Raw genomic sequence first — 23,618 nt, 5'->3', positions numbered from 1 at the left:
AATATGAAACCATAAGTGAAAGATGCAGTATTTGCATGCATGCATCAATTCACGTGCACATGAGATGAAACCATAAGTGACAGCTGCTATATTTGCATGTTCAATCCTATGAATTTGCATGCACATAAAATCCCAAGTGTATGCAACCTGTCTAAAGTAATATCAAAGGCCAAAAGGGATACATGTGTATCCATTGGATGCATACTGTAGACTGTGTCTACTTATTGGTTTTAACATTTCTTTTAGTTTTGGACCTGCTTGCATGGTTTTTTGGGGAATGGGGGTTTGTTAAGTGGAGGATGGTTGCCATTTTGGCCTTTTTATTGTCATATAATCAAAGGTATTTTGAGATTGACAAAAGGCTTGCAAGCTCAAGAGGCTGTCCATTATTCTCAAGCTCTGCAGGGTGCTCCAGATCTGACAACCACAGCGAACTCTATTCCTCGTAGTGAACTTCCAAGATGCAAGAAATGCAATGGTCTATTGAGACCACATGTGGTCTGGTTTGGTGAAACCCTATTTCCTGAAATATTGCAACAAGCTTATGACTCTTTGGACCACTGTGATATTTTACTTGTTATTGGAACATCAGCTGTTGTACAGGTTACTTTTCTTTCCATAATACTTATGCACGTGTCAGCATGCTTCTTATCATTTTTCCAAATATTAACATGGAGCTAGGTGCCAAAACAGCCTGCAGCAGGGTTTGCACCAATTGTTAAAGGGGGAGGTGGTCTTGTTGCCGAATTTAACTTGGAGGATACACCAATCAGCAGATTCTGCAGGTGCGTTAATCAGACTGTCCATGAAAGGGTTAACATCAAATTTTCAAGTAAAGGTGTTAAGAATTTTAACTTTTGAATCCTAAACCTTATTCTGTTACTGAAAAAGTTCAAGCACTGGAAAATGTATTTGCCTTTATTAGATACATATGGACACTCTAAACATTTTGCAGGCATAAGTTTGCTGGTTTGACCAGTCACATAGTAGCAGAGTCTAAGTTCCCCGATATATCAGTTATTGTATGCTCATTGTGATAAGCTATAGAGTTGAAGCCAACTCAAGAGGAAAGAGATTCCAGAGTCTCTTGAAAGAATAACAAATAAACTTCATTGGTTTGATAGATTGCTGGCACAATGTTTACAGCCTTTTGAGCCTTAAGTTACAATTCAAGTCAATCTCCCTGACCAATCTTTTCTGGTCACGTGGCACACAGTTGGAAAATTAGATGCAGTCGTGAGAGTTTGACACAATGACTGAAGAAAGAAGTACTTGTCCTGGATGTTGCAAAAATTCTCTCTAAAAGGCCCAAAATCGAGGGACCCGCCAGGGTCAAGGAGGTCAATAGGGGAGACCCCATGGCCTGTCTTTATAGCAGATGACTTGACTAAGGAAGAGGAAGCGGGTCTCATTACGCTCTTGCAGGAGTATATAGATGTCTTTGCTTGGTCCCTAGAAGAGCTCAAAGGGGTAGACTTGAGTGTGGTGACTCACAACATACCTATGACACCTAATGCAACACCGGTCAAGCAGCGACCGTATCCCATGAATCCAAAGCACGCCCATGCTGCCAAGGAAGAAATCGACAAGCTAATGAGAGCAGGATTTATCTATGAAATTGAACACATGGATTGGGTTTCCCCCATAGTCATCGTATTAAAGAAGAATGGAAAGATTAGAGTGTGTGTCAATTACAAGAAGGTAAACACAGCTACAAAGAGATAATTACCCATTGCTATACACTGAGCACATGCTTGAGAGAGCGATTGGCAAAGAGGTCTACAGTTTCCTGGACAGCTTCTAAAACTGCATTTGCCACTGAATGGGGCGTCTTTGCCTACATAGTCATGCCTTTTGGATTGACTAATGTGCTGGCCACCTTTCAATGACTAATATGTACAATATTCAAAGACATGTTGAGGAAAAAGTTGGAGGTCTTTGTGGATGACTTGTGTGTTCACTCTACTTGGAGAGAGAATACTTAGACTCCGAGCAGTCTTTGAACGATGTCGACTATACCGCCTCTCGTTGAACCCCTTGAAGTGCTAGTTTTGGGTAAAGCATGGATGCATCCTAGGACATGTGGTGTCGAAAAATGGCATTGGTACAAATTTCTCAAAGATCAAGGTCATTGTCAACCTCCTTCGCTCCCAATTGATTACAAGGGTGTTCAATGCTTCTTAGGACATACAGGGTATTATCAACGGTTCGTGTTGAACTATGCATTGATTGTTAGACCTCTATACAAGTTGATTATTATATTTGAATGGACTGAGGAATGCCAACGCGTGTATGTGGAACTAAAAAAGGCTTTGACCATGGCACTAATTCTACGAGTCCAAGATTGGGCACTCATGTTTCATGTGCACATTGATGCTTCGAACTACACCGTAGGAGCGGTGTTGTGCCAACCTGGTGAACACAATGTGGATTACCCAGTGAGCTTTGCTAGTAGACAACTCACTGAGACCGATGCTGTTTGCTATAATCTAGGAATATATAAATCCTCACCAAATAGTCCCAAGGAATGCGTACAACTGACCTACAGCAAAGGCTCCTTTCCACTAAGTGTATAAGTCATATCCTAGGAAGACAATTGTTATGCAATCCAAGACTGATACCATGCCATGCATCATGCATAGTGTATATCATCCTAGTGCACACACAATATTTATCAAATCAGCATTTTGTGGTGTGGGAAACTAGCCCTTTCATGATTTTCACTAAATGTATGCTTCGATGTATGGAGACTAGCACCGATTTCTCATGCTACTAGCCCTTTACACTGAATTATCGCAATTCTACATGGAATGCACAATAAAATATTTCAAAAATTCAAACCCTCTCTGTCCTTTTAATCTCTTAACCTCACCCTTTCTCTCTAACATTTAAGTTATGCTGCATTACATAGGTGTAGGGTACCATTTTTGTACGTATTTTTCGCATAAAACAGAAAAAGCATGAACTATAACGCATAAACAAAGCCAAACTAAAGCCAAACTTCATGCCTCAGCTTTGTTATACAGCCACAATCACAAATCATAATTTTCTAGATCTACATCCTTTACCTTCTTTGTTGACTATCAAGCCTTGCTATATGTGGTTAACAAACCTTGCACTACAGGACGCATTGCTAGATAGCCACTTTTGCTTTTGGAGTTTGACTTATCCGTGGTAGTGCGTAAAGGGAAGTAACATTACATGGTTAATCATATGTCTCGTATTCCCATAGGAGAACCCGCTGGGCAAGGCATTGTAGACGAATTGTCGGATGCACATCTATTCAGCTTGTCTAGCAAAAGGGATTTATTTAGAGCTGACATGACGCCGTATTGGGCAAATGATATAGTTCAAGTGCTTGAGCACGGACTATTGGAACGACCAATAGAAAAGGCCTGACTTAGACAACTCATTCTGAAGATCCAATCCTATCAGTTGATAGTAGGCCAACTCTATAGGTTAGGACAGGACAGGTTACTGCGCATATGCGTGTGTGAGCATGAGATGCATGATGTATTGACAGAAACACATGGCGGAATCGCAGGAGGATATTTAAGCGGAGTTTAACAGCCCGCAAAGTGCTACAATCCCAACTGTGGTGGTCTACTCTCTTCCAAGATGCAGCACGATTTGTGAAGCATTGTGATAAGTGCCAACGAACTAAAGTCTCCATCCGTGAAGATCACATGGTGCTAACTCCGATTATCTCATGACAATCCTTTAAGAAATACGGGATTGACTTCATGAGACCCATTAGTCCCGTGGCACAGTATTCCCAAGACAAATACATCATCGTGGTCACCGACTATCTAACAAATTGGGCATAAACACGAGCCACGAGAAAAAATGACGCTAGGACCACTGCCAAGTTCCTATGGGAGCAAGTGATCTCATGGTTCGCGGCTGCCCCATTGAACTAGTTAGTGACTAAGGCACGCACTTCATCAACGAAGTGATAGCTCATCTTCTATCCTTCTTCCTAATCATCCATCGGAAATCTTTGCCTTATTACCCTCAGGTAAACGATCAAGCCGAATCCACAAATAAAATCTTAGTAAACGTCCTGATCAAAGTCATCTCTGCTTCATGCAATGATTGGGATAACAAATTGATGGTGGCCTTGTGGGCCTACTGCACGGCTTACAAGATGACTGTAGGATAGATCCCCTTTAGATTGACCTATGGTACGGAGGCAATTCTAACCTTGGAATTCTTCGTAACTAGCCTTAGGATAGCCCTTCAGGATAGATGGGATGGAAAGGAGGCATGGACAGAACGCTTGATTAAACTCAAACGCTTATTGGAAGCCCGGCTTCTAGCCACCCGTGTGCTAATAAGCGAGAAGGCAAGGTGCAAATGCTGGTTTGACAAGCATGTCAAGCAGCGCAACTTTGAAGTGGGTGACTTAGTACTGCTGTACTTAGTCAAAGGACATAAGCAAAAGTTGAAGTTTCGGGGGCTAGAACCTTTAAGGTGTGAACCATTAGCCAAACTGGCAATGTAGAACTCGAAACCCTAGAGGGTGAGGGCATAGGCTTCTTCAATAGCAGCCACATAAAGAAGTACTTCCCTCCTATACACCCATTGTATGAGCCCCTAATGCTAGCACCCCCTATCCACGTATCAGTAGCCACTATCACTGAGATGGAAGGTGAGGATGAGGAAAGAGTAGCACCAGCTTACCTAAGCATGACGGTCAATGCTAAGCACACATGTACCATCAACGCATTAATTGATGATGAGGGAGCTGATTTTAATGTCTTAACCCATGACCATTGGACGCAAATTGACAAACTGCAATTGTAGCCCACTAATGCTAAGCTCAGCCCATGACCATGACCACCTCGAAGCAGACACCCACACCCTCGCGGCGCTAAGGGTCCACACTCGAAACCTAGGAGGCCAAGACGAAACTGTAAACAATGACGCACGGTCAAAACCGTGATGGGTCCCCAAAATCTCGTTGCAAGCGCAAGGCTACTATGAGGGTTATCCCTAGATTTGGCTACCTAAAGCCAAAAGAACCAAAACTGCTACTCAAACGCCACCCTTGAGCTTGGCCACACGAAACAGTGAGTTAGAGACACTTAGGCCACAAGAGAAGCGGGCCGCCAAGTCCATAGAACCGCTAAAAACTAGCTCAGTAGTGCCTAAACCAATCTATCGCCCAAAATCGCAGCTTGCTACTAACAAAACGCCCACATCTAGTATTGATGATATCCCTCAAATCTGAGATGCATCTAGTAGCACGAGAACCGCAACTACAACCAAACCCATTGAACATGAGGCCAAGCTACAACCTAAGGAGCAAACTAAGCCGCGACCATTAACTATTGAACTCTCTAGTTCTGTCAGGCCTCAACCACCCACCGGCCTTAGACTCTTATGAGCGGCGATCAATTTTAACCTTGGCCGTAGACTTAGCTGAAAATACGGGGGATGACTTGGTTGTTACCTTAGATGCTTGGATGCAACTTTCATGTCGCTTACTAAAAGCTGTGACCGCTTAGACTTGGGGCTCTTGGACGAATCTTTGGCGACGGAAATACGGACACTCCCTTGTTCTTGGGAAGAGTTGGAATTCGTGTTTGTCAAAGCTTCTGAAGCAGCTGTGGAGCTGATTGCCACCGAGGTTTCCCACGAACAAGCTCAGTGACGCCGCCTCATTACTACATATGACAAGCGTGCAGCTTGTGCCAACGATCAAGAAATAGAAGAGTTGAAACAACTTGCAGCCAATAACTCCCCCTTCTTGAAAAAATGGTACACTCTTCGCCCCCAATGGGAGCTTGAGGGATGTTAGGTCATGTCAAATGTTAAGCAACGACGTGCAATCAAAACATCAGAGTACGACCCATTTATGTTGCTCCAACCTCTTATAGGGTATTAACGACCATTTTTGACCGACCCATAAAGGAACATGTTTAGGGATACCTCTACTTAGATCACATCCTCACCGAGAAAGAGCTGCATATCGCTAGTCGCATGGACTCCGGTGACTTCTTCTCGATGTCCTTACCTACATCACCCTCCTTGGCATCCGACCTTTCGACATGGACTAGTATGCTCACATGGGATATAGTCCAAACTTTTATGCTTGGCTCATGTGAAAATAAAGTACTATATCCATGTGTAGAATGTCCTCTGCACTCTAGCCTTAAATCCTAGGAAGGATTCTTCTCAATTCCAAGGGGACAGGGTAAGGCAAAGGTAAGGGTAAGGTAAATCAAACCAAACACACAAGGAAAACAATATACGTTGGTAGGACGGAACAACTTGTGAGTGCGGAAAAGGTCAATAAAATTTAAAATCAGCAGACTAATTGGAAGAAAAGTCGATTCCTGCACTTGAGCAATTCAGCTCAACAAATATCTAATCGTTCCCTTTTGTGTGTGATTATTCTGAATAACACTAATGGCGAACATGGTCTCATGACAGGCACCCATCATGTCAGGCTAAGAAAAGGCTGGCAAATTTCATTTTTTCAGAAGAAGAATAGGCAAAGTGCGGCCTTTCAGTGGAGACACGAGTCTTCAACCAATTTAAGTTCCAGCATATCTTCAACCTAGAAGACATGGCCATTGAAGAATGGGCTGTGAGGCAGATTAATGAGCAATGCAATTTGTAGAAATACGTGGAAGTAGTAGGCCAAAGGGTAGACTACTTCCATTGTGCAAAGTTTTTGAGGACTTTCCACATGAACCACGGCACTGTAACTGTGCATGAGGGAGAGGAAATTCATCGGGTGCAGATTGAACTGACCCCAGAGCTGGTGGAAAAGGCATTGGGCTTGGTGAACAAAGTAGAGAGGAAGCCAAAGAGAGATGCATATGCCTTGCTAGGAATGGACAAGGTAAGGGTCCACACCAACGATAGCATCAACTTGGCGGATATTCCTCACCCCGACATCCAACTCCAAGCCAAGATGGTGCACATGTTGTTTTCTAGTTAGAGGTATAATACCATCATGAGCCGCATTAATGTCCCCTTGCTAGAGAGCATCGCAGCACGGCTACTAGATGAGGTGAACCTCAACGGTTTTGCGAAGAAGACCATTGAGACCTCGGAAAAAGCTCTGGCAACAGGAGGATAGCCCACCGTGGGGGAATCCCTTGCCACCAAGGCTAAACAAAAGGCTTCATCTTCAAAGGCATCAATCATTGGATTTGGTGGGGTCCTTACTGCTATCATTAGGGAAGTCTTGGGGCAAGGGCAGGAGGAAACAGGAGTGGATGAAATACCAAGTAGGTCGCCTTCTCCCCAGGAACAAGAGGCACACTCTAGCGAAAGGACGCTGAGTGAGGAAGAAGAAAGTAGGGAACAAGAAGAGCAAACTAGCCGAGGAAAGGCTAGGAAAACAAAGAAGAAAATTGCACAAGAACAACAGGAAGAGGAGAGGAGGAAAAAAGAGAAAGCGGACGTGCAAAAGGCTCGAAGGGAGTCCAAAAAGGCCGACGAGGAAAGGAGGAGGTAGCAGGAAGAGGAGGAGAAGTTGAGAAAAAAAGAGGAAGACATGGCCCTCGCCATGCGTAGGTCCATTGAGTAGTAGTTCAGGTAGGACGAACTTGAACCCGTGAGTCTACCAATCAGAGATGAAGGGCCGAGCTCAAGCACCCATATGCTAGAGTTCGTGCCACAAGAAGGCAAGGGCAAGGCCCCAATCACCTCCACTTTCCCTCTCCTAACACCCATCACTAGCACCGCCATGTCCACACCCAGCTCTACGACCTAGATGGATGCCAGCAACTTAATGGCTTGGGTCCAGTATTTCGTGAATAAAGAAATGGGCCAAGGAGTAGGAGAAGGAACCTCCTTGGTAGGGACCAAAAGGCCGGCTGCAACAGATGCCGAGTCAAGGTAGGACTTGAAGAGGCAAAAGGTGGCATGTTCCACAACCTCCGTCCACGCAATAGAGAGGCCACCCGTAGAACACGATGCATATGTCAAGGAGCTTCTCTCTCAACTAGAGAAAGCCAAGGAGGAGAAAAAATTAACGGTGACTGAGTTGAAAGCTGAGAAAGAGTCGGTGGCGACCTTCCAATTGGAAAAAACTCAACAGGTTGCCACATACCAAAAAGAGATTAGCCAGCTAAAGGCCAATCTCAGCGCTAAGGAGGAAAAGGAGAAAACTTGGAGGCAATAGCTTAAAAATGAAAACCATGAGCTGGTGACGCTACAACGTGAATAGAAGACCTTGATATTGCAACACCAGGACTTGGAAGCTCAACTACAAAGAGTCCAATCAGGCATGGAAGAGCTAGCGGAAAGAGAAGCAGAATGGAAACAGGAACAGGAGGAGCATCACTGAGAGGTCGAAGACCTTGTAGTCAAAGTATTCTTGGAAATCGATGAGCAGGAGAGGTTGGAGAGAGAGATTCAACACTTGGAAAAAGAGGAGGAGGAGCTCACCCACAAGGAGAAGGAACATGAATTGATCATAACATCCCTAACAAGCAGGCAGGGGCAGAGCTTTGAGGAGATGATGAAGAGAGTAGAAGAGTGGGCAACCCACAATGAAGAAAGAATTAAAGCCTTGGCACGTCGTCTTGCTCAAGTAGGAAAGGAAAAATTACTTGCTGAAAGCAGAGCGGAGACTGCCCAAGCGAGTTTCCAAATGCAATAGCGCGCCTTCTTCGATACTCTATTGGATGTCACCCAGACAGAGGAGGGAGAGTCCATAGAGGCCATTAAAAGAAAATTGGAAATAGTCTGCAAGGCGATTAAACAAGGGCTGTGCTCCTAGGCCTAAGACGTAAGTCTCAGGGCAAGATCAGCGAGAGAATCTTTTGGGAGCAGGCTTGATGCCAAAAGAGATTGATGCATGGGAACTCCAAGAAGAACAACCACAGGAGGCAGGAGCAAGGTCAAGCCTTGAAGGAGCACAATAAGACGAGGAGTGGATCCCACCACCTTCCTCACCACAACTAGAGCCCCCTCAAGAACAAGATGCCACAACAGAAAGGAGGGCAGAAGCAGAAAAGAACATGGCCCGAATGTTGAATCAAGCACGCAAAAGGGCGCAAGCACAACCTCCTGCAGTTCCACAACCTCCCATTCCACTAAAAAAGGTTTGCTCACCCCTGAATTGGAATACAGAGCTATCAGTTTGGGAGCAGTGGGAAAATTGCCATCAACCCTTCAATTTTACCTTGCGATACCCAGCGGCCTTGAGCAAAGTACTATCCACCGAAGCAGTAACGGAAGTAATTGCCATGGGAAGAAGGCTTGGTGACCGATGGCTCGCTGAAAGAGAGAGAAATCCAACGGCTTGGGAGACGGAATCCTTGGATTACTGGGAAAACAGGGTTGAGGAGGTGCCCCACACGGTGAAAGGCTACAAATCCCAACCTAAGTGGAGGATAAGAGTCTGGAACGACAATGTGGATGCGTGAATGTCGTTTTGTGGTTCCTTGCCCTTCGAATGAAATGACCCGACCTATCTACCATATCCTTGGAGGGTGGGAGTATATTACCCTGACATCCATGGCCGATACGACTTTTCGAAGATCTATAACATCAACACCACAAAACCAGAGAAAGCACTCGCCTTCTCAAAACAAGATCTGTGGGACTCCATGGCCCATTTCCTGATGGAATTCTCCTCTTGCCTAGACCCCACCTTTGTAACAACATGTAATTATATTAGATTACTTAGGACTTCTCAGGCAACCCCCCGCACCAGCAGAGTACCATCTTCCACCGCTCTTTTTTGACATTAATGTGGGAATAGATGGATGTACCATGACTCGGCTAATATTGCATGCTGCTTTACTCCCATCATTTTGCATGGCCCTCCTTGAGGACATGAACGACAGCCAATTCAGTAACTGTAGCCATTCATTTTTGTCCACCATCCCTCTCCATGTTAGAATAGGCCAAAAAGGGTACATGCTAAGTAGGCACTTCCTTAGTAAATCATTAAAGCCCCCTACCTCCCCATCCCATGCTCAAGAACCCGAAGAATAAATCCTCTATCTCGCTAAAACCGCAAGTTACACATAGATCACAGTCATTGTACCTAGGGGTTCTCAAGTTAGGTGCATCCGGTGGCCTCAGTTGGCTAGCTCTGTGTCTAACTCCCTAGCCCTTTGGATTCCCCATGACACATGCTTAGGGCACATAAAGGGCAGGACATACCTAGAAAGGTAATTCTTGCCTATTGTTAGACCTATCACCCTAAACCCCATGTACCGCACCTCCCTTGTGCATAAAATAGGTCTTCAAGTGTGGAACACCATCGAGGGCTTGCCTAAGACCATCTCCCAGTTTCACAAGTACGGGCACCATGCACTCCATAGTGAGGCAGAAACACCCCCAGGTAGTGCATTTTCTTTTCTTTCCAGGTATAAACAAAGGTCTCAACCACCAGCTTCAAAGGTTCCATCATCCATACAATACACTTCCCATCTTATGCGACATGTTACCATGCAGGCACAATAAAGCAAGGGGCGGATGCGACCACCCTAGTCAAAAAGTGGATGAAGAAGCTCATTTGGAATAACGCAAGAGAAGGCAATCGCGGAGGGCCAGCAGAGGGATCCTCCAACCCGATGTTCCATTTTAGAACCATAAATCCCTCCAACACACTCTCCACCAAGGCTCATATCCAAACTCAAGGGCCTTTCAGAACCATAAATTTCTCCAATACACCTTCCAACAGGGCTGGTATATAAACTCAAAAAGCCTTCCAAAGGCATAAATCCCTCCAATACATCCTTCACTAGGCCTTCTATCCCAACTTAAGGGCCTTTCAGAACCATAAACCCTCCAATACACCTTCCAACACAGGGCTCGTATATAAACTCAAAAAGCCTTCCAAAGGCATAAATCTCTCCAACACACCCTCCACCACGGCTCGCATACAAACTCAAAAAGCCATCTGGCTATCCCAGCAACACCGTTCGACTCACCACCCAATAGTGCCATGGGACTAGCACTCAACTAGGAGGGGGCTAATGTTTACTGCAAATCGAAGGAAGCGGAAAACGAGGCATCAAGAGGAAAAACGCAAGGTGGAAAAAAGGAAAAGGCGCCTTACAAGAGAGTGGACCTAAAAGAAATTCAAAAGCATGGAAACAACTACCAGGAGTACAAGACGCAACCATGGAAGCCGCAAGAAGCCAAAAGCAAGAAGGTACGCCTTTAAATATAAAGGCGCAACCAAACCTCTGTAAAAGAGCGCCAGGCTTCCTCCTCTGCAATTTGTAACCATGAAAGGGCGGTAGGACTAAGCTAGGAAGAGAGGAGGACAATGGGAAAAAGGGCCTAGGCCACGGCCACGGCCGGCCATGTAAGAAAAGGGGGGTAAGGGGATGATCACCCAAAAGGGATTTAGGGTTTTGTATATAAAGTTCAAAAAGTGAATGAGAGCTCATTCTTTGGTGTGTGGCAAAGTGGACTCTTCTTCTATTTTTCTCTTCTTCTCTTTTTCTTTTCTCTTGCTTGCTTGTGAGTGCTTGAGGGAAGGAGTGTCAGCGAGTGAGGGAGTGAGTGTGTGAGAGTGACGGATCTTGGAGGTGAAGCCCTCCTTCATCTCCTCTCTTCTTCTCTTCTATTTTCTCGTCTCGCATATGGCTATGGAGGATTGAGCTAGGAGAAAGAGGCTTGAGGATGCTTGAGCTTGTATCACGAATCGTGGAGCTATCAGAGCGCTTAAGAGGGAAGGTAACTCAGTTGGGCAGCCGGCTATGTGAGAGGTAGCTATTAGTGCTCGCTTGAAACGCTTGAACAATAAGCAGTCCGTGGGTCTTGGCGATTGAGCTTGAGCTCACCCCTATAGCCGTGCTCGACATCCTTACCTCTTGCGGAGTCGGGCCATCATCACTTGCCATTAGAGGTGAGTACCTCCCCTTAATGAAATGATTGTCTTGGACCTCCCCATGAGAGATATTCTTGCCTCGGGGAGGGTACATTGTTTCTAGAGAGTCATATTGATTAGGGTAGGATCCTATAGATTAGCTAAAGGATTGTCGAGGGATTATTTTATACATGATGGTAGCCTATACTTGTAGTATTCATAGTTAGTTTTCATTTTCATTGTTGTTCTCTAGTTGAGATGACATGGTTAGATGTACTTGTTTCTTTGTCTCATAGGCCTTTGTGTGTGTGTGTGTGTGCTAGATAGACCCATGAGAGATAGTTATGGATAAGAGTGTCTCCTAAGCAGTTCCACATTGAGTTCTAGTTTAGATATCATTTTGCACTTATTATCCATGCATTGTTTATGATTTGTAGATAGTCATAGCATTAGATGATAGCTACCTTGGGACCCTGGAGAATTCGGTGACTTTTTAGATGTAACATTTTGGTTTGGCCTTTTTGTAGACCTTAGCACAGATGGATCTCGAGTGGTATAACCACTAGTTACAGATGAGAGAGTGCTGAATAATGAAGGGCAGCCGGCTGGTTACCAAAGCACAAGAGTTGGAGGCTGAAATTTGGTAAACGTAGCAGTGCACCACCAGCGAAGGCTGAAAATTGGTCACTTGAGGCAAAGAATTGCTAGGAGACAATAGGAGAGGTGTGTGCAGATGTAGGTGACGGCCTGCTGGACAGCAAAAACACAAGTATTGCAGTAGTCGTCTGGTGGGAGAGATGGCAGCCGCCTGTCGCTTGGCACCAAGATGCTGAAAACGCAGGCTGATCAGGTGCTATGATGATGTAGCAGATAGAGACCTCTAAACAACACAACGATGGTTGAAAATAGGCTACGTAAGGTTGGGTAGTGATGGGCTGCAATTGGTAATGGTTGGACAGTAGATGATAGGTGGCTAATGGCTAAAATCTGCATGGTAGAGTGAGACACAAAAGGATGGGGCTGAATGGTGGGCAGCTTATCTATTTATAGATGTTGAAGGATGCTCCAAAAATTAGGGCTTTGGGGGACCACTAAAACTCTCTCAAATCGTGTACCAAATTTGCGTTTTTCATTAATTAAACGTGTTTTGTGACTGTTTAAGGATGCTAAAACACACACTTAATTAATAAAAAAATGCAAATTCGGTGTGTCGATCGAGAGAGTTTTAGTGGTCCTCCAGAACCCTAATTTTTGGGACACCCTTCAACATCTATAAATAGATAAGCTATCCACCATTCAGCCTCATCCTTTTGTGCAAGTTTCTCACTCTACTATGCAAATTTCAGCCAGCAGCCACCTATCATTTGCTGTCTAGCCATCACCAATTGCAACCCATCATTGTTCAGCCCTAGGCAGCCTGTTTTCAGCCCATCGCCTTGTTCCTTGGAGGTCTCCATCTATTGCGTCATCATAGCCATCAATGATTGCAACCCATCACTGTTCAGCCCTAGGCAACGTGTTTTCAGCCCATCGCCTTGTTCTTTGGAGGTCTCCATCTATTGCGTCATCATGGCACTTGATTAGTCTACATTTTCCACATCTGGTGCTAGGCGGTAGGGTACTGCCATCTCTCCCACGGGGCAACTGTTGTAGTATCTGCATTCTTGCTGTCTAGCAAGCTGCCTACATCAGCACACACCTCTCTTGTTGTCGTCTGACGGTTCTTTGTCTTGGATGACCAATTTTCAGCCTTCTTTGGTGGTACACTTTGTGTTTATCAGATTTCAGTCTTCGATTGGTGTGTTTTGGTGACCAGCGTGTTGTCCTCCATTATTCAACACTCTCTTATCTCTGACTGGTGGTTGCAACACTTAGGATCTATCTCCAAGTGATGTCACTCTTTGACACTCTATTGCTTTGCCCTTGGGCATTTTGTACACTCTTACATTCATTTACAACATTCATTTACTTCAGAGTTTTTGTATAGAATGCCCAAGGGCAAAGCAAAGGAGTGTCAGAGAGTGACGTCCAGTGGTGACAGATCTTGAGTGCTATAACCACCAGTCGGAGTGTAGAAGATGAGGAAAACACCAAACACAGATCACGAGAGAGTTGGGAGACTGAGGTGATTGCCAGGATGGTGCATGAGGAGGAAGTCAATAGCACAAAGCTGTAAACATAGCAATGGTGGAGTTGCCAAGAGGATGGAGAAGCACGCTAGTTGCTGCCAAGTGAGGAGAAGACCAAACATAGGTTGTAAAAGGTCACTTGATGGATGGAGAAGGGCTGTCACGTGTCACCAGGGATTGTAGAGTCCAAACACAAGTAGCAGGAGGTGCTGGGGATGACAATGATATTGAACGCAGCTGGCGGGAGGACACCATATAGTGGGTGACAATTGCGAAAGAAGGCTCCACGCATTGGAAGAGCTGTGGAAGGAGTGGCATCAGTTGTGAAGGGTAGACCGGCACGTGGATGTATGTTGATGGCTGAAGTTTGCACAAGAGAAGTGAGGTTGAATGGTGAGTAGTGTGTCTATTTATAGATGTTGAAGGGCGCCCCAAAAAATTAGGGGTTGCATTTTTCATTAATTAAGCATGTTTTGGGGCTGTTTTAAGATGCTAGGCAGATGGAACCACATTGAACATTTTTTTTTGTTGAAAGTTAATTTTATGGGTGGTAGCTAATTAAGTAACAGTGACCAACAAGACGGGAGAAGGGATGGTACATCCAACACATCACAAAATAGTACAAGCTTACCCAACCACTCAAGGATGTCGATGACGAGGGAAAGGTGATGAAATATCATGTGAAGAAGGATGGTGGTGTAATCCGCCAGTGGAAACAACTTAGGATCCGTCTAGTGGTGCTCTACACTATGGGATGCATAGTATTTTATATGTTGAAGAATGCTTATGGAGCAAGTGCCACTGGGACAGTGTTCCTCCTGGAAAAATTGTTTACTCACCCAAGGGCCCTAGTACAAAGATAATGAAATCATGTAATACATAAGGGAAGGTATAACAGGGAGGAAAGACTGATATTGAAGACGAGTGTCAAAACCTATAGAATACTAAGAAGGATAGGAACCCCCTCTCAACTTGGATGTTGATGTTGAAGAAGAGAGATGAGCTTGAGGATGTTAGTCTTCATGTGGTACTGAGAACTATGTGGATGAAGATGATGAAGCATCCCTACTGGAAGAGTAAGGATACAAGGCTCTACCATGATAGCATCAAGAGAGATGTTGCACGATCCCTTGTGGGAGGGGAAGCCTCCATGTTGGTAGAAGAACAAAACTCCAAGTAGATGGAACTATGAAAGGAATGGCGTGTAGTTCTTGTTTACTGCCCAGGAAGGACTAGTGCAAACGTGCATGTGAGTCCTACACCGAAATACAAAAACTATGCAAAAGATAGCATAATTTCCAAGCATAGAGGTGAGTAGTGAGATGCTCCAAAAAACCAAAATTGGACTAGGCAACTTAAGTGGAGGTAATTGTAGAAGTTTGCTGTGGTTTTCTCGGTGGAAGACTTTGGGCCTTGATATGACACTTCTCGTCTATATGGCTGGATCTTTGGTAGTGGGTGTAAAACCTATTTTTCCTAGGAATTTATTGCTAAGAGGTTGTGTTTCTTTGGTTTCGTTGGAGGAAGGGGTGCCACTGTTGTTTTGGCTTGCCTTTGCATCTTACGAGTTTTTGCCATTGTTTGTTTTCCCTCTTGAAGAAGAGGCAACTAGTTCTTGTCCCCCTCAATGGATGTGTGTGGACTTCTTGTGGACTTGATTGTGCAACTTCGCATAATGCAAGAATTGGTACTCAAATTTGTAGAAGGTCGGCAATCTAGATAGTGAGATAATGTGTTGGACAAAATGGAAGTATTTGTTAGGCAACTTGTTCAAGAAAAAGGTGACATGATCGTTATCTGACTTTAGGGAGCCAATAGTCGTAAACTTAGCGAGTAATCGCCAATATTCGGCCAACTTAACTTTCAAGTCATCCCCTTCCTTAATGGAAAACTCCTAAAGCTCAAAATCGAGATTGATACATCGAGTGCAATCTCGTGCTGCATAGCGGTCAATTAGATGACTCCAATGTTTAGATGCAAGGGGAAAATACTATAGCTGAGAGTGGAATTCAGGAAAAAATCCCTACATTAACTCAACGTTGGTCATGGCATTGCGGGCTCTCCATTGACAGATGTGATCAAGGCAAGCTATAGGCACTGGCATAGGCTCTGTAACAACGACGAGGTCCTAGAGTCCTTGAGATTCAAGCACTTGTTGCATGAAGTTCGACCACGTGGTGAAATTTGACCCGTTAAAAGGAGTCTTATTTGTGAAGACATTCTTGGTAGTTGCAACAGGAGTGGTCATGCTAGGAGATGGAGGTGTGTAGTGGAGGTAGGGTGGATAGGAGGGACAAGGTGGGGGAGTGGAGTACACTTGGGAAGGAATCCCAAAGTGCCCACTATGCATACGAGAAGTGTGCACAACGGATCCAAATGTGGGCGTGGGTGTATTAGGTATAGGCATGGTAACCGCTTGAGGAGTCTAGGGTGGAGGGATAGGGACATTTGGAGCAGAGGATGGAAATCCTTGCATAGGAGTGATCCAAGGGATATGTGATGACACTCCATAAGGAGCGGATGGATATCCCTACATCTGAAAGGTCATGTAGAGGGATTGTGAGTGTCTGGGGGTAGTGATGGGGATGCCTATCATAGCTGTCCCAGAGTGTAAGAACGTTGGGGATATGTGGAAGGTACAGTTTTAAAGGGTGGCATTCCTCCTAATGATACACCAAGAGGTGGAGTGAATGGAGGGTAGGTAGATGGTAGGATGGAGAAAGAGAAAGTGCTAGGAGTGGAGATAAAAGATCCAACCCCTAGTATGCTATGAGCGGAAGTGGGGTGTAATCCGAGTTTTTGGAGTAAAGATGTGAGTAGATCAGAACGTGGAGAAGATAGTGGTGGGATGGGAGGGAGTTGAAAAGTATGGATTACTTGTTGAAATGAAATAGATGATAAAGATATACTTGATGAAGAGTATTTGCTTCGAGAGCCTCCTCTATTGAAGTTAACATACTAAAAACCTTTAAGTTCTTGCACACCAAAAGGAGAAACAAAAGAGGGTTTTGGCTCATACGACTCTGGCATAAGGCTTGGCTATGATTAAGGAGATTGATTGCCAGATGTGTCAAATGTTGTGGCCCCTTCAAGATTAGAGAGATGTCTAGTCTCACCAATCTTTTCAGACGGAGTAGTAGCACTCATTGGAGGGGTGTAAACTTGATTGTACATGATGCACAAGTACTCCTCGAACTCCTCATTTGTAAAATGACCAAAATGAGAAGAAGATGGTAATGGTGAAGGTGTGTCTACTTGCTTCTCGAGACCATAATACCTTCTTAGAGACTCCAATGATGGAGAACCATGATAGGGCATTGTAGGATCCATAGAAGAAGGTGCTTGAGACATTATGAGTTAGAATTGAGTTGCCAGTGAGTCTCCCACAAAGACTAGTCTCCACAATCATTGGCTCTGATACCATGTGAAGACATGCTAGGGTTTGCATTGAGGAAACATAGCATGTACGACCAAGATTGAAACACAAGGATTGAGATAGAGACAAGCAAAACTGAAACCCTAAACAAAAAGCACAAAGCACAAAACTCAAACATAGAGAGAAGAAATTCTAAAGTGAATGAATGTAAGATTGTATAGAATACCCAAGGGCCAAGCAATGGAGCATCAGAGAGTGATGTCCATTGGAGACGGATCTCGAGTGCTGTAACCACTAGTCGGAGATGAGAGAGTGTTAAATAATGAAGGGCGGTAGGCTAGTCACCAAAATATAGTAGTTGGAGGCTGAAATTTGGTAAATGCAGTAGTGTACCACTAGAGAAGGCTGAAAACTATTCATCTGAGGCAAAGAAATGTCAGATGGCAATAGGAGAGGTGTGTGTTGATGTAGGCAGCTTGCTAGATAGCAAAAACGCAAGTATTGCAGCAGTTGTCCATTGGGAGAGATGATAGCAACTTGTCGCTTTGCAGTAGATGTTGAAATGCAGGCTGGCACAAAAGAAGGAGGTTGAGTGGTGGGCAGCCTATCTATTTATGGATGTTGAATGATGCCCTAAAAATTAGGGTTTTGGGGGACCATTGAAACTCTCTTGAACCGTGTACCAAATTTGCGTTTTTCATTAATTAGGTGTCTTTTGGGGCTATTTAAAGATGATAATCTTTTATAAAGTGTATTTTAGCCCAAGATCTACAACAACATCTCCACAACCTTCATGACTTTTGTACACAATGTGGATTGATGGTTAATCTTGGGAAAACCAAGATTCTAATCATCCACACATCAGCCCCAATGAGGAGGAGATTAGTGTTATAAGATCCGAGATACACGCTTGCCTTTCTTATATACTTAAAAGATACATGGTGAATATTATGCTAGCGCAGAGAAAGAACAGATGAGAGAGAGAGAGAGAGAGAGAGAGAGAGAGAGAGAGAGAGAGAGAGAGAGAGAGAGAGAGAGAGAGAGAGAGAATTGACAACACACTAGGGACTGGAAGATGGGCCAGTTCCCCCCCCCCCCCCTTGTGGAGTTATATCATTGACAAGGAGCAAGCTCCTTCGTCACACATAAACCAGTTCTTACTTGTAGATCTTGGGAACAAGATCACGGTTCCTTGCACGGTATACAACGGGCTAGCACTTGCACGACTTGGAAGTTGGTACCCTTTGATCCTTCTTGAGTCTCTCCTTCTCTCCTACACAATATGTGTAGGGATCTCCTCTTGGAGCTTGATTTTAGCAGAGCTTCCGCAGCACTTGCACCTTCTCTTCTCCTCTTGGAGCTTGATTTTAGCAGAGCTTCCACAACACTTAGTTCCAAGAGGAGAAGAGAATGTGCAAGTGCTGCGAAAGCTCTGCTGAAATCAAGCTCCAAGAGGAGATCCCTACACATATTGTGTAGGAGAGAAGGAGAGACTCAAGAAGGATCAAAAGGTGCTAACTTCCAAGTTATGCAAGTATTAGCCGGTTGTATACCGTGTAAGGAACCGTGATCTTGTTCCCAAGATCTGCAAGTAAGAACTGGTTTATGTGTAACGGAGGAGCTTGCTCCTTGTTAATAATATAACTCCACAAGGGGGGGGACTGGCCCATCTTCTAGTCCCTAGTGTGTTGTCAATCTCTCTCTCTCTCTCTTTCTCTACATCTTTCTTTTCTCTCATCCGTTCTTTCTTTGCACTAGCATAATATTCACCATATATCTTTTAAGTATATAAGAAAGTCGAGCATGTATCTCGGATCTTATAACAATTAGTCTTCACTCTAGGAGTTAGACAGGTGGAGGTTGTGGACTCATATGTCTATGCATAGGGATCACTTTCACTACATTTGCTAGGAGATTCACCATGGCACAGGCAACTAGAGACGGACTCACATGAAGGTATGCAGCATTAGCCATGATGGAGAGAGAGTGCCACCAGGCACACTTCTAGGAGCTTCACATATAGAGATGACTATTTGACACACTTGTTACACCGACCATGATGTATGGTGCACCTATTTGGACCCCTAGCTTGGCTACATACCTATGGACACATATTGAGAGACCATGGATTATCATACTCTCATGAATGATCCCTAGCAAACCATCAGTACCACATGAGATTATTAGAGCCGAGTTTGTCTTCCCTCTCTCGGGCCCCCAAAAAAAAGCTAATGGAGGCTCTTTTTCAAACCATTAGCTTCATACATAGAGTATGTGACATACACCTAGATAGACTACCTAGGAAAGCCTTCAAGGCCTCTAGATAGGTAGCTTAGGCAGGATAAGAGACTTCATGGTATGGACAAGTTGAGTAGTGGCTTAGAGGATATGGGATCAACATGGACCATCTCCCCCCCTTTTAGTACGACCTTGACTCCCCCTTCATACACATCTCCCACACAGAGAAACTTGGTCATGCGGTAGGACCTTTACCTGTTGTACATACAACATACATGGATTTCACCCAGGCTACCCCTTCCCTATGAAGATGTCATACTACAGAGACCACTTCGTGATGATTACAATGGATGGCTTCATTCAGAGATCTGGATACCTAGATGCATACATACCACATGAGATATAGGTAGCCATTGGCTAGCTTGGGGTTGTTGGAAAATGATAGCCAGCTATGGAGGAGAGAAAAGAGAGACAATGAGAGTGTGCTGTAGCAAAAGAGTAGAGTTGTACTTGCTGAATTGAAGGAATGAGAATGAAAGGTACAAGATAGGTCTAAGATGGACCTAGCTCTAACGCAACTAGAGTTAATTGACTCTAACTCTAACTCTTGGTGACACAACTTATAACTTTAGTTGTGTTCATACTAAGAACTGAAAAAGAACTAAAGACTAAAACATTGGGCACTGCCCATAGAATTGGCAAATTCTAACACCCCCCTACAGTGCCAATGTGGCAAAGTACAGGAATGATCAATCACCTAAGGGTAGCAGTGTAAGGAGTTGCAAAAAGCCTCAAACTTCTCACGAGGTAGTGCCTTGGTGAAAATGTTTGCAACATTTTCCTGTGTAGGAACATACATCAAGCTAATCTCTCCTACATAGCATCTCTCTTTGACATAATGGTTATGCACCACAATATGTTTCGTGCAAGCATGAAACACAAGATTTTGTGCCATTGCAATAGCACTCTAACCGTTAGAAAGAATGGGTGTAAGACCCCTCCAATGGTAAATGTAGATAAGCCAACAATTTGTGCAACCATACACATTCCACTATTACTGTGAAAGCTGCCCTGTACTCAGCCGCCTCACAGGACGAGGTAGCCACTGTAGGCTATTTCTTGCTTAGCTATGAAATGCATGAATGGCCCAGAAAGAAACAATGTCCACTAGTAGACTGCCTAGTATCTGCATCACCAGCCCAATTTGAATCACTGTAAGCTTGTAATTGCAAGTCTCCCCCCGGGAAATAATAATGCATGTGACTAAGTACCTTGCAAGTATTTGAAGATTTGCTCAACAACTTGCCAATGTATAGTCCGTGGGCTATGTATATACCTGCTCAGTTGAGATATTGCATACTGAATGTCAAGGCATGTGTTGCGAAGATAAATAAGACAGCCAACAGCGTGGCTATAAATTGCAACATTAGACATCTCTTCACCATCATGCATAGATAGCTGGCTCCATAGGAGTGCACATAGGTTTGCAATCTTGCATATTAAACCTATGTAATAGCTTATCCACATACTGTGACTGTGGCATGATGATACCATGCTGATTTTGGGTGAACTGAATCCCCAAATACAGCCCATATCTGACACAGCAAATGCATGTTTTAATTCAGCCTTGAAATCTGCAATTTTTGCTTCTGAAGGGGACTGCAGTGTGCGCCTTGGCTCCTGTGTGACTGTGTCACGACTCACATGTGTGACTGGTCACTGCAGCTGAGAGGTCAGATTCGACAATCCACTGGTCACTGCAGGGAGTGTGGGTACGTGAGCTGGCATAGGTGGATTGTAGCAGAGATGACAAAGGCAGTGGCAATTCAGGACAGTGATGGAGTGTCAACTCGCGGGTGATAGGTATGGGAGAACAGTACGTGCCATGAATGTTGAAAGTGATGGGCACACTCCTACCATGGTGTCCTAGTCATGTCCCACAACCATTATGGTGTCCCGGTCTGTCCCTGCCCATCCCGGGATGCGTTTTGTTGTGGCCAAAGATGTGTGGGAATGCCCACGTTTCAGCATGGTGGTCGGTCTGGAGTTCCAAGTCGGGTCCCCCATGTCCTGGGCTCCCGTCCCTTGTGGCTAAGGTGTCTCAATTATATCTAGAAAATATATAATTATTAGGTCCCTGTCCCGGCTGGCTATGCATTCTTTGCTGCCAATGGCTCTGCTTGTATGGTACGGCTTGGGTTCCCAAATCTGTCTATAGAGAAGCCATAGCTTGATGCTTGGCTCCTGAACTGTACATGATTGTAGGGTCTCTTGATTGGCCCAAGTGTTGCCAAGCCTTGTGCTAACCTAGACTGCTGCCTCTTGCATGGAGAACTCTGGTCCTTTAGAAGGTTATGCCTATATGTACATATATTCTGACAGACTCTATGGGGCCCTTATCAAAGGTAAACTGCTGTTCTAATGTGGTACCTATGCTCGTGTAGTATTGAACACAATGATCTTGGTCTTTCTCAGGCTCATTGAGAGGTCTTTGTCTATGCAAATGGTCTATAACACATCTAAACACTTCTGCAAACCCTCAGGCAATCTGAGATGAGTACTACATCATTAGCATATAGCAAGATCAGCATCAAGACTCCAGCAAGGTTTGCACCAAGGCCTCCAGATCTGAATATATAGTCTGTGATCTTGTAAATGTAAAGGCCAAATAGTGTGAGGTTATAGTGGGTAACCCTGCTGCATTAAGATTCCCTTATTGAAGCTTTCACTTTTTTTTTTTGCAAGTAAAATGTGGCTGATTATATTACTAAAAAAAAAACTGATTACAACGGGGTGCTCATGCTCAACAGACTAGCTGGAGCTAATGCAAAGTCACAACTACATCATGTATACAAACCTCTCAAGGTGGTCTGGGGGGGATGAGGGCAAGAAGCCATATTGGGGGGGGGGGGGTGCATCGCCAACTGGGGCTGCCTTCCCTGCATCACGAAGAACATGTCTTGGCCGTCCCAAGTGCACATGAAATGACAACGGAGCTCCTGACGAGCCTTGGACTCGCCCTGCACCTAGTCCCATCAGCCGTGGAGGGAGTGGATGATGGAGGTCTAGAGCTCCGCTAAGGTCACTTGTACTGAAAGTCTCTCTCCGCTGAAAGCTTCCTAACACCGCGCCTTCCAGATATGCCATCCAGTAAGACTCCCTATGATCTCCCATATCTCCGAGCGGTCTGCTCTGGGCTCTAGTACATGGCGAATGGGTAGAGCCTCCAAACCGACCACTGTGCACGACCTTGCCTCGATAATGAATATTGTATCCCGCATCCCGGCCTCATACAAAAGGCGACGGCCCTGGCTGACTGCTTGCCAACAGAAAGCTCCCCATGAGATACATCTAAGGTTGGGTGCTATACGGTGAAGGATGCGGCATGCTCCTCTCCACATGAGCTGCGCCTCCTCACATGACCAAAGGCAATGCTTTGGGGTTTCCAGAGGCTACTATGTGCAGCGCTTACAATCTCCCTCCTACATCTGGCAAGCCAACTTCCCACCGCCAAGCCTCCATGTGCCACCAACCATAAGAAATACGATACTCTCCTTGGCCTCCAGCTATCCCATAGGCGGTGCCAGAAGGTCCGTCGGAAAGGCTTCGTGATGCTGTGCTCTGCCCAGTACCTGCTACGTGTTGGCGCCCAATCCATATCCTTGTGCATCAGTACGTGTCTGCCAATCCTGGCAGTGTACTCCAGGAACTTGGATGGCTTCTTGGCAACTGCAATGGCCGGCCATAGCCACTCTCCTGGATCCCACTCCAGCTCATCAAGTGGTCTGCCCTCCAAGATCGAAAGGCTCCACTCCTTGAGCTCCTTCCATAAAACATAGGGGTTCAGTCGCCATGTCTTCTCTTGAAGGCCCATCTTCCGAATCCTCCTCCAGGAAAGGGCGGCTATCCCCTCATCCTGTTGCCCTCTGTCAAGGGCCGGACGCCCCCCCCCCCCCCCCCCCCCCCCCCCCTCCCCCCTGAACGGCGAAGAAAGTCCCCTACGGGGCGCCGCCCACTCTACCTGCCACGTATAAGGGGATGCTTTTTGGTGAAACCTAGCTGCCCATACCTCCCCGGG

General features: G+C 45.0%; 1 protein-coding gene across 2 annotated transcripts in view; it reads left to right on the top strand.

Annotated features, from left to right (window-relative positions):
- Positions 1-23,618, top strand: part of LOC148030486 (uncharacterized) — a 51,314-nt gene that overhangs the window by 21,503 nt on the left and 6,193 nt on the right. The window contains exons 7-8 of one of the 2 annotated variants that reach the window (XM_087686817.1): positions 406-603; positions 694-785. In XM_087686817.1, the coding sequence (XP_087542943.1) occupies positions 406-603; positions 694-785 (290 nt within the window). Of the gene's footprint in view, positions 1-405; positions 604-681; positions 786-23,618 lie in introns of both variants that reach the window. The other variant, XM_087686819.1, reaches the window with a different exon arrangement.

This window comes from Lygodium microphyllum, chromosome 10 (assembly GCF_053477565.2).
Source record: "Lygodium microphyllum isolate KBCC chromosome 10, Lygodium_microphyllum_v1.1.10, whole genome shotgun sequence".
In the NCBI taxonomy this organism is placed as follows: domain Eukaryota; kingdom Viridiplantae; phylum Streptophyta; class Polypodiopsida; order Schizaeales; family Lygodiaceae; genus Lygodium; species Lygodium microphyllum.
The sequence above is the reverse complement of the archived record's forward strand: the minus strand, read 5'-3'. Positions and strand labels throughout refer to the sequence as shown.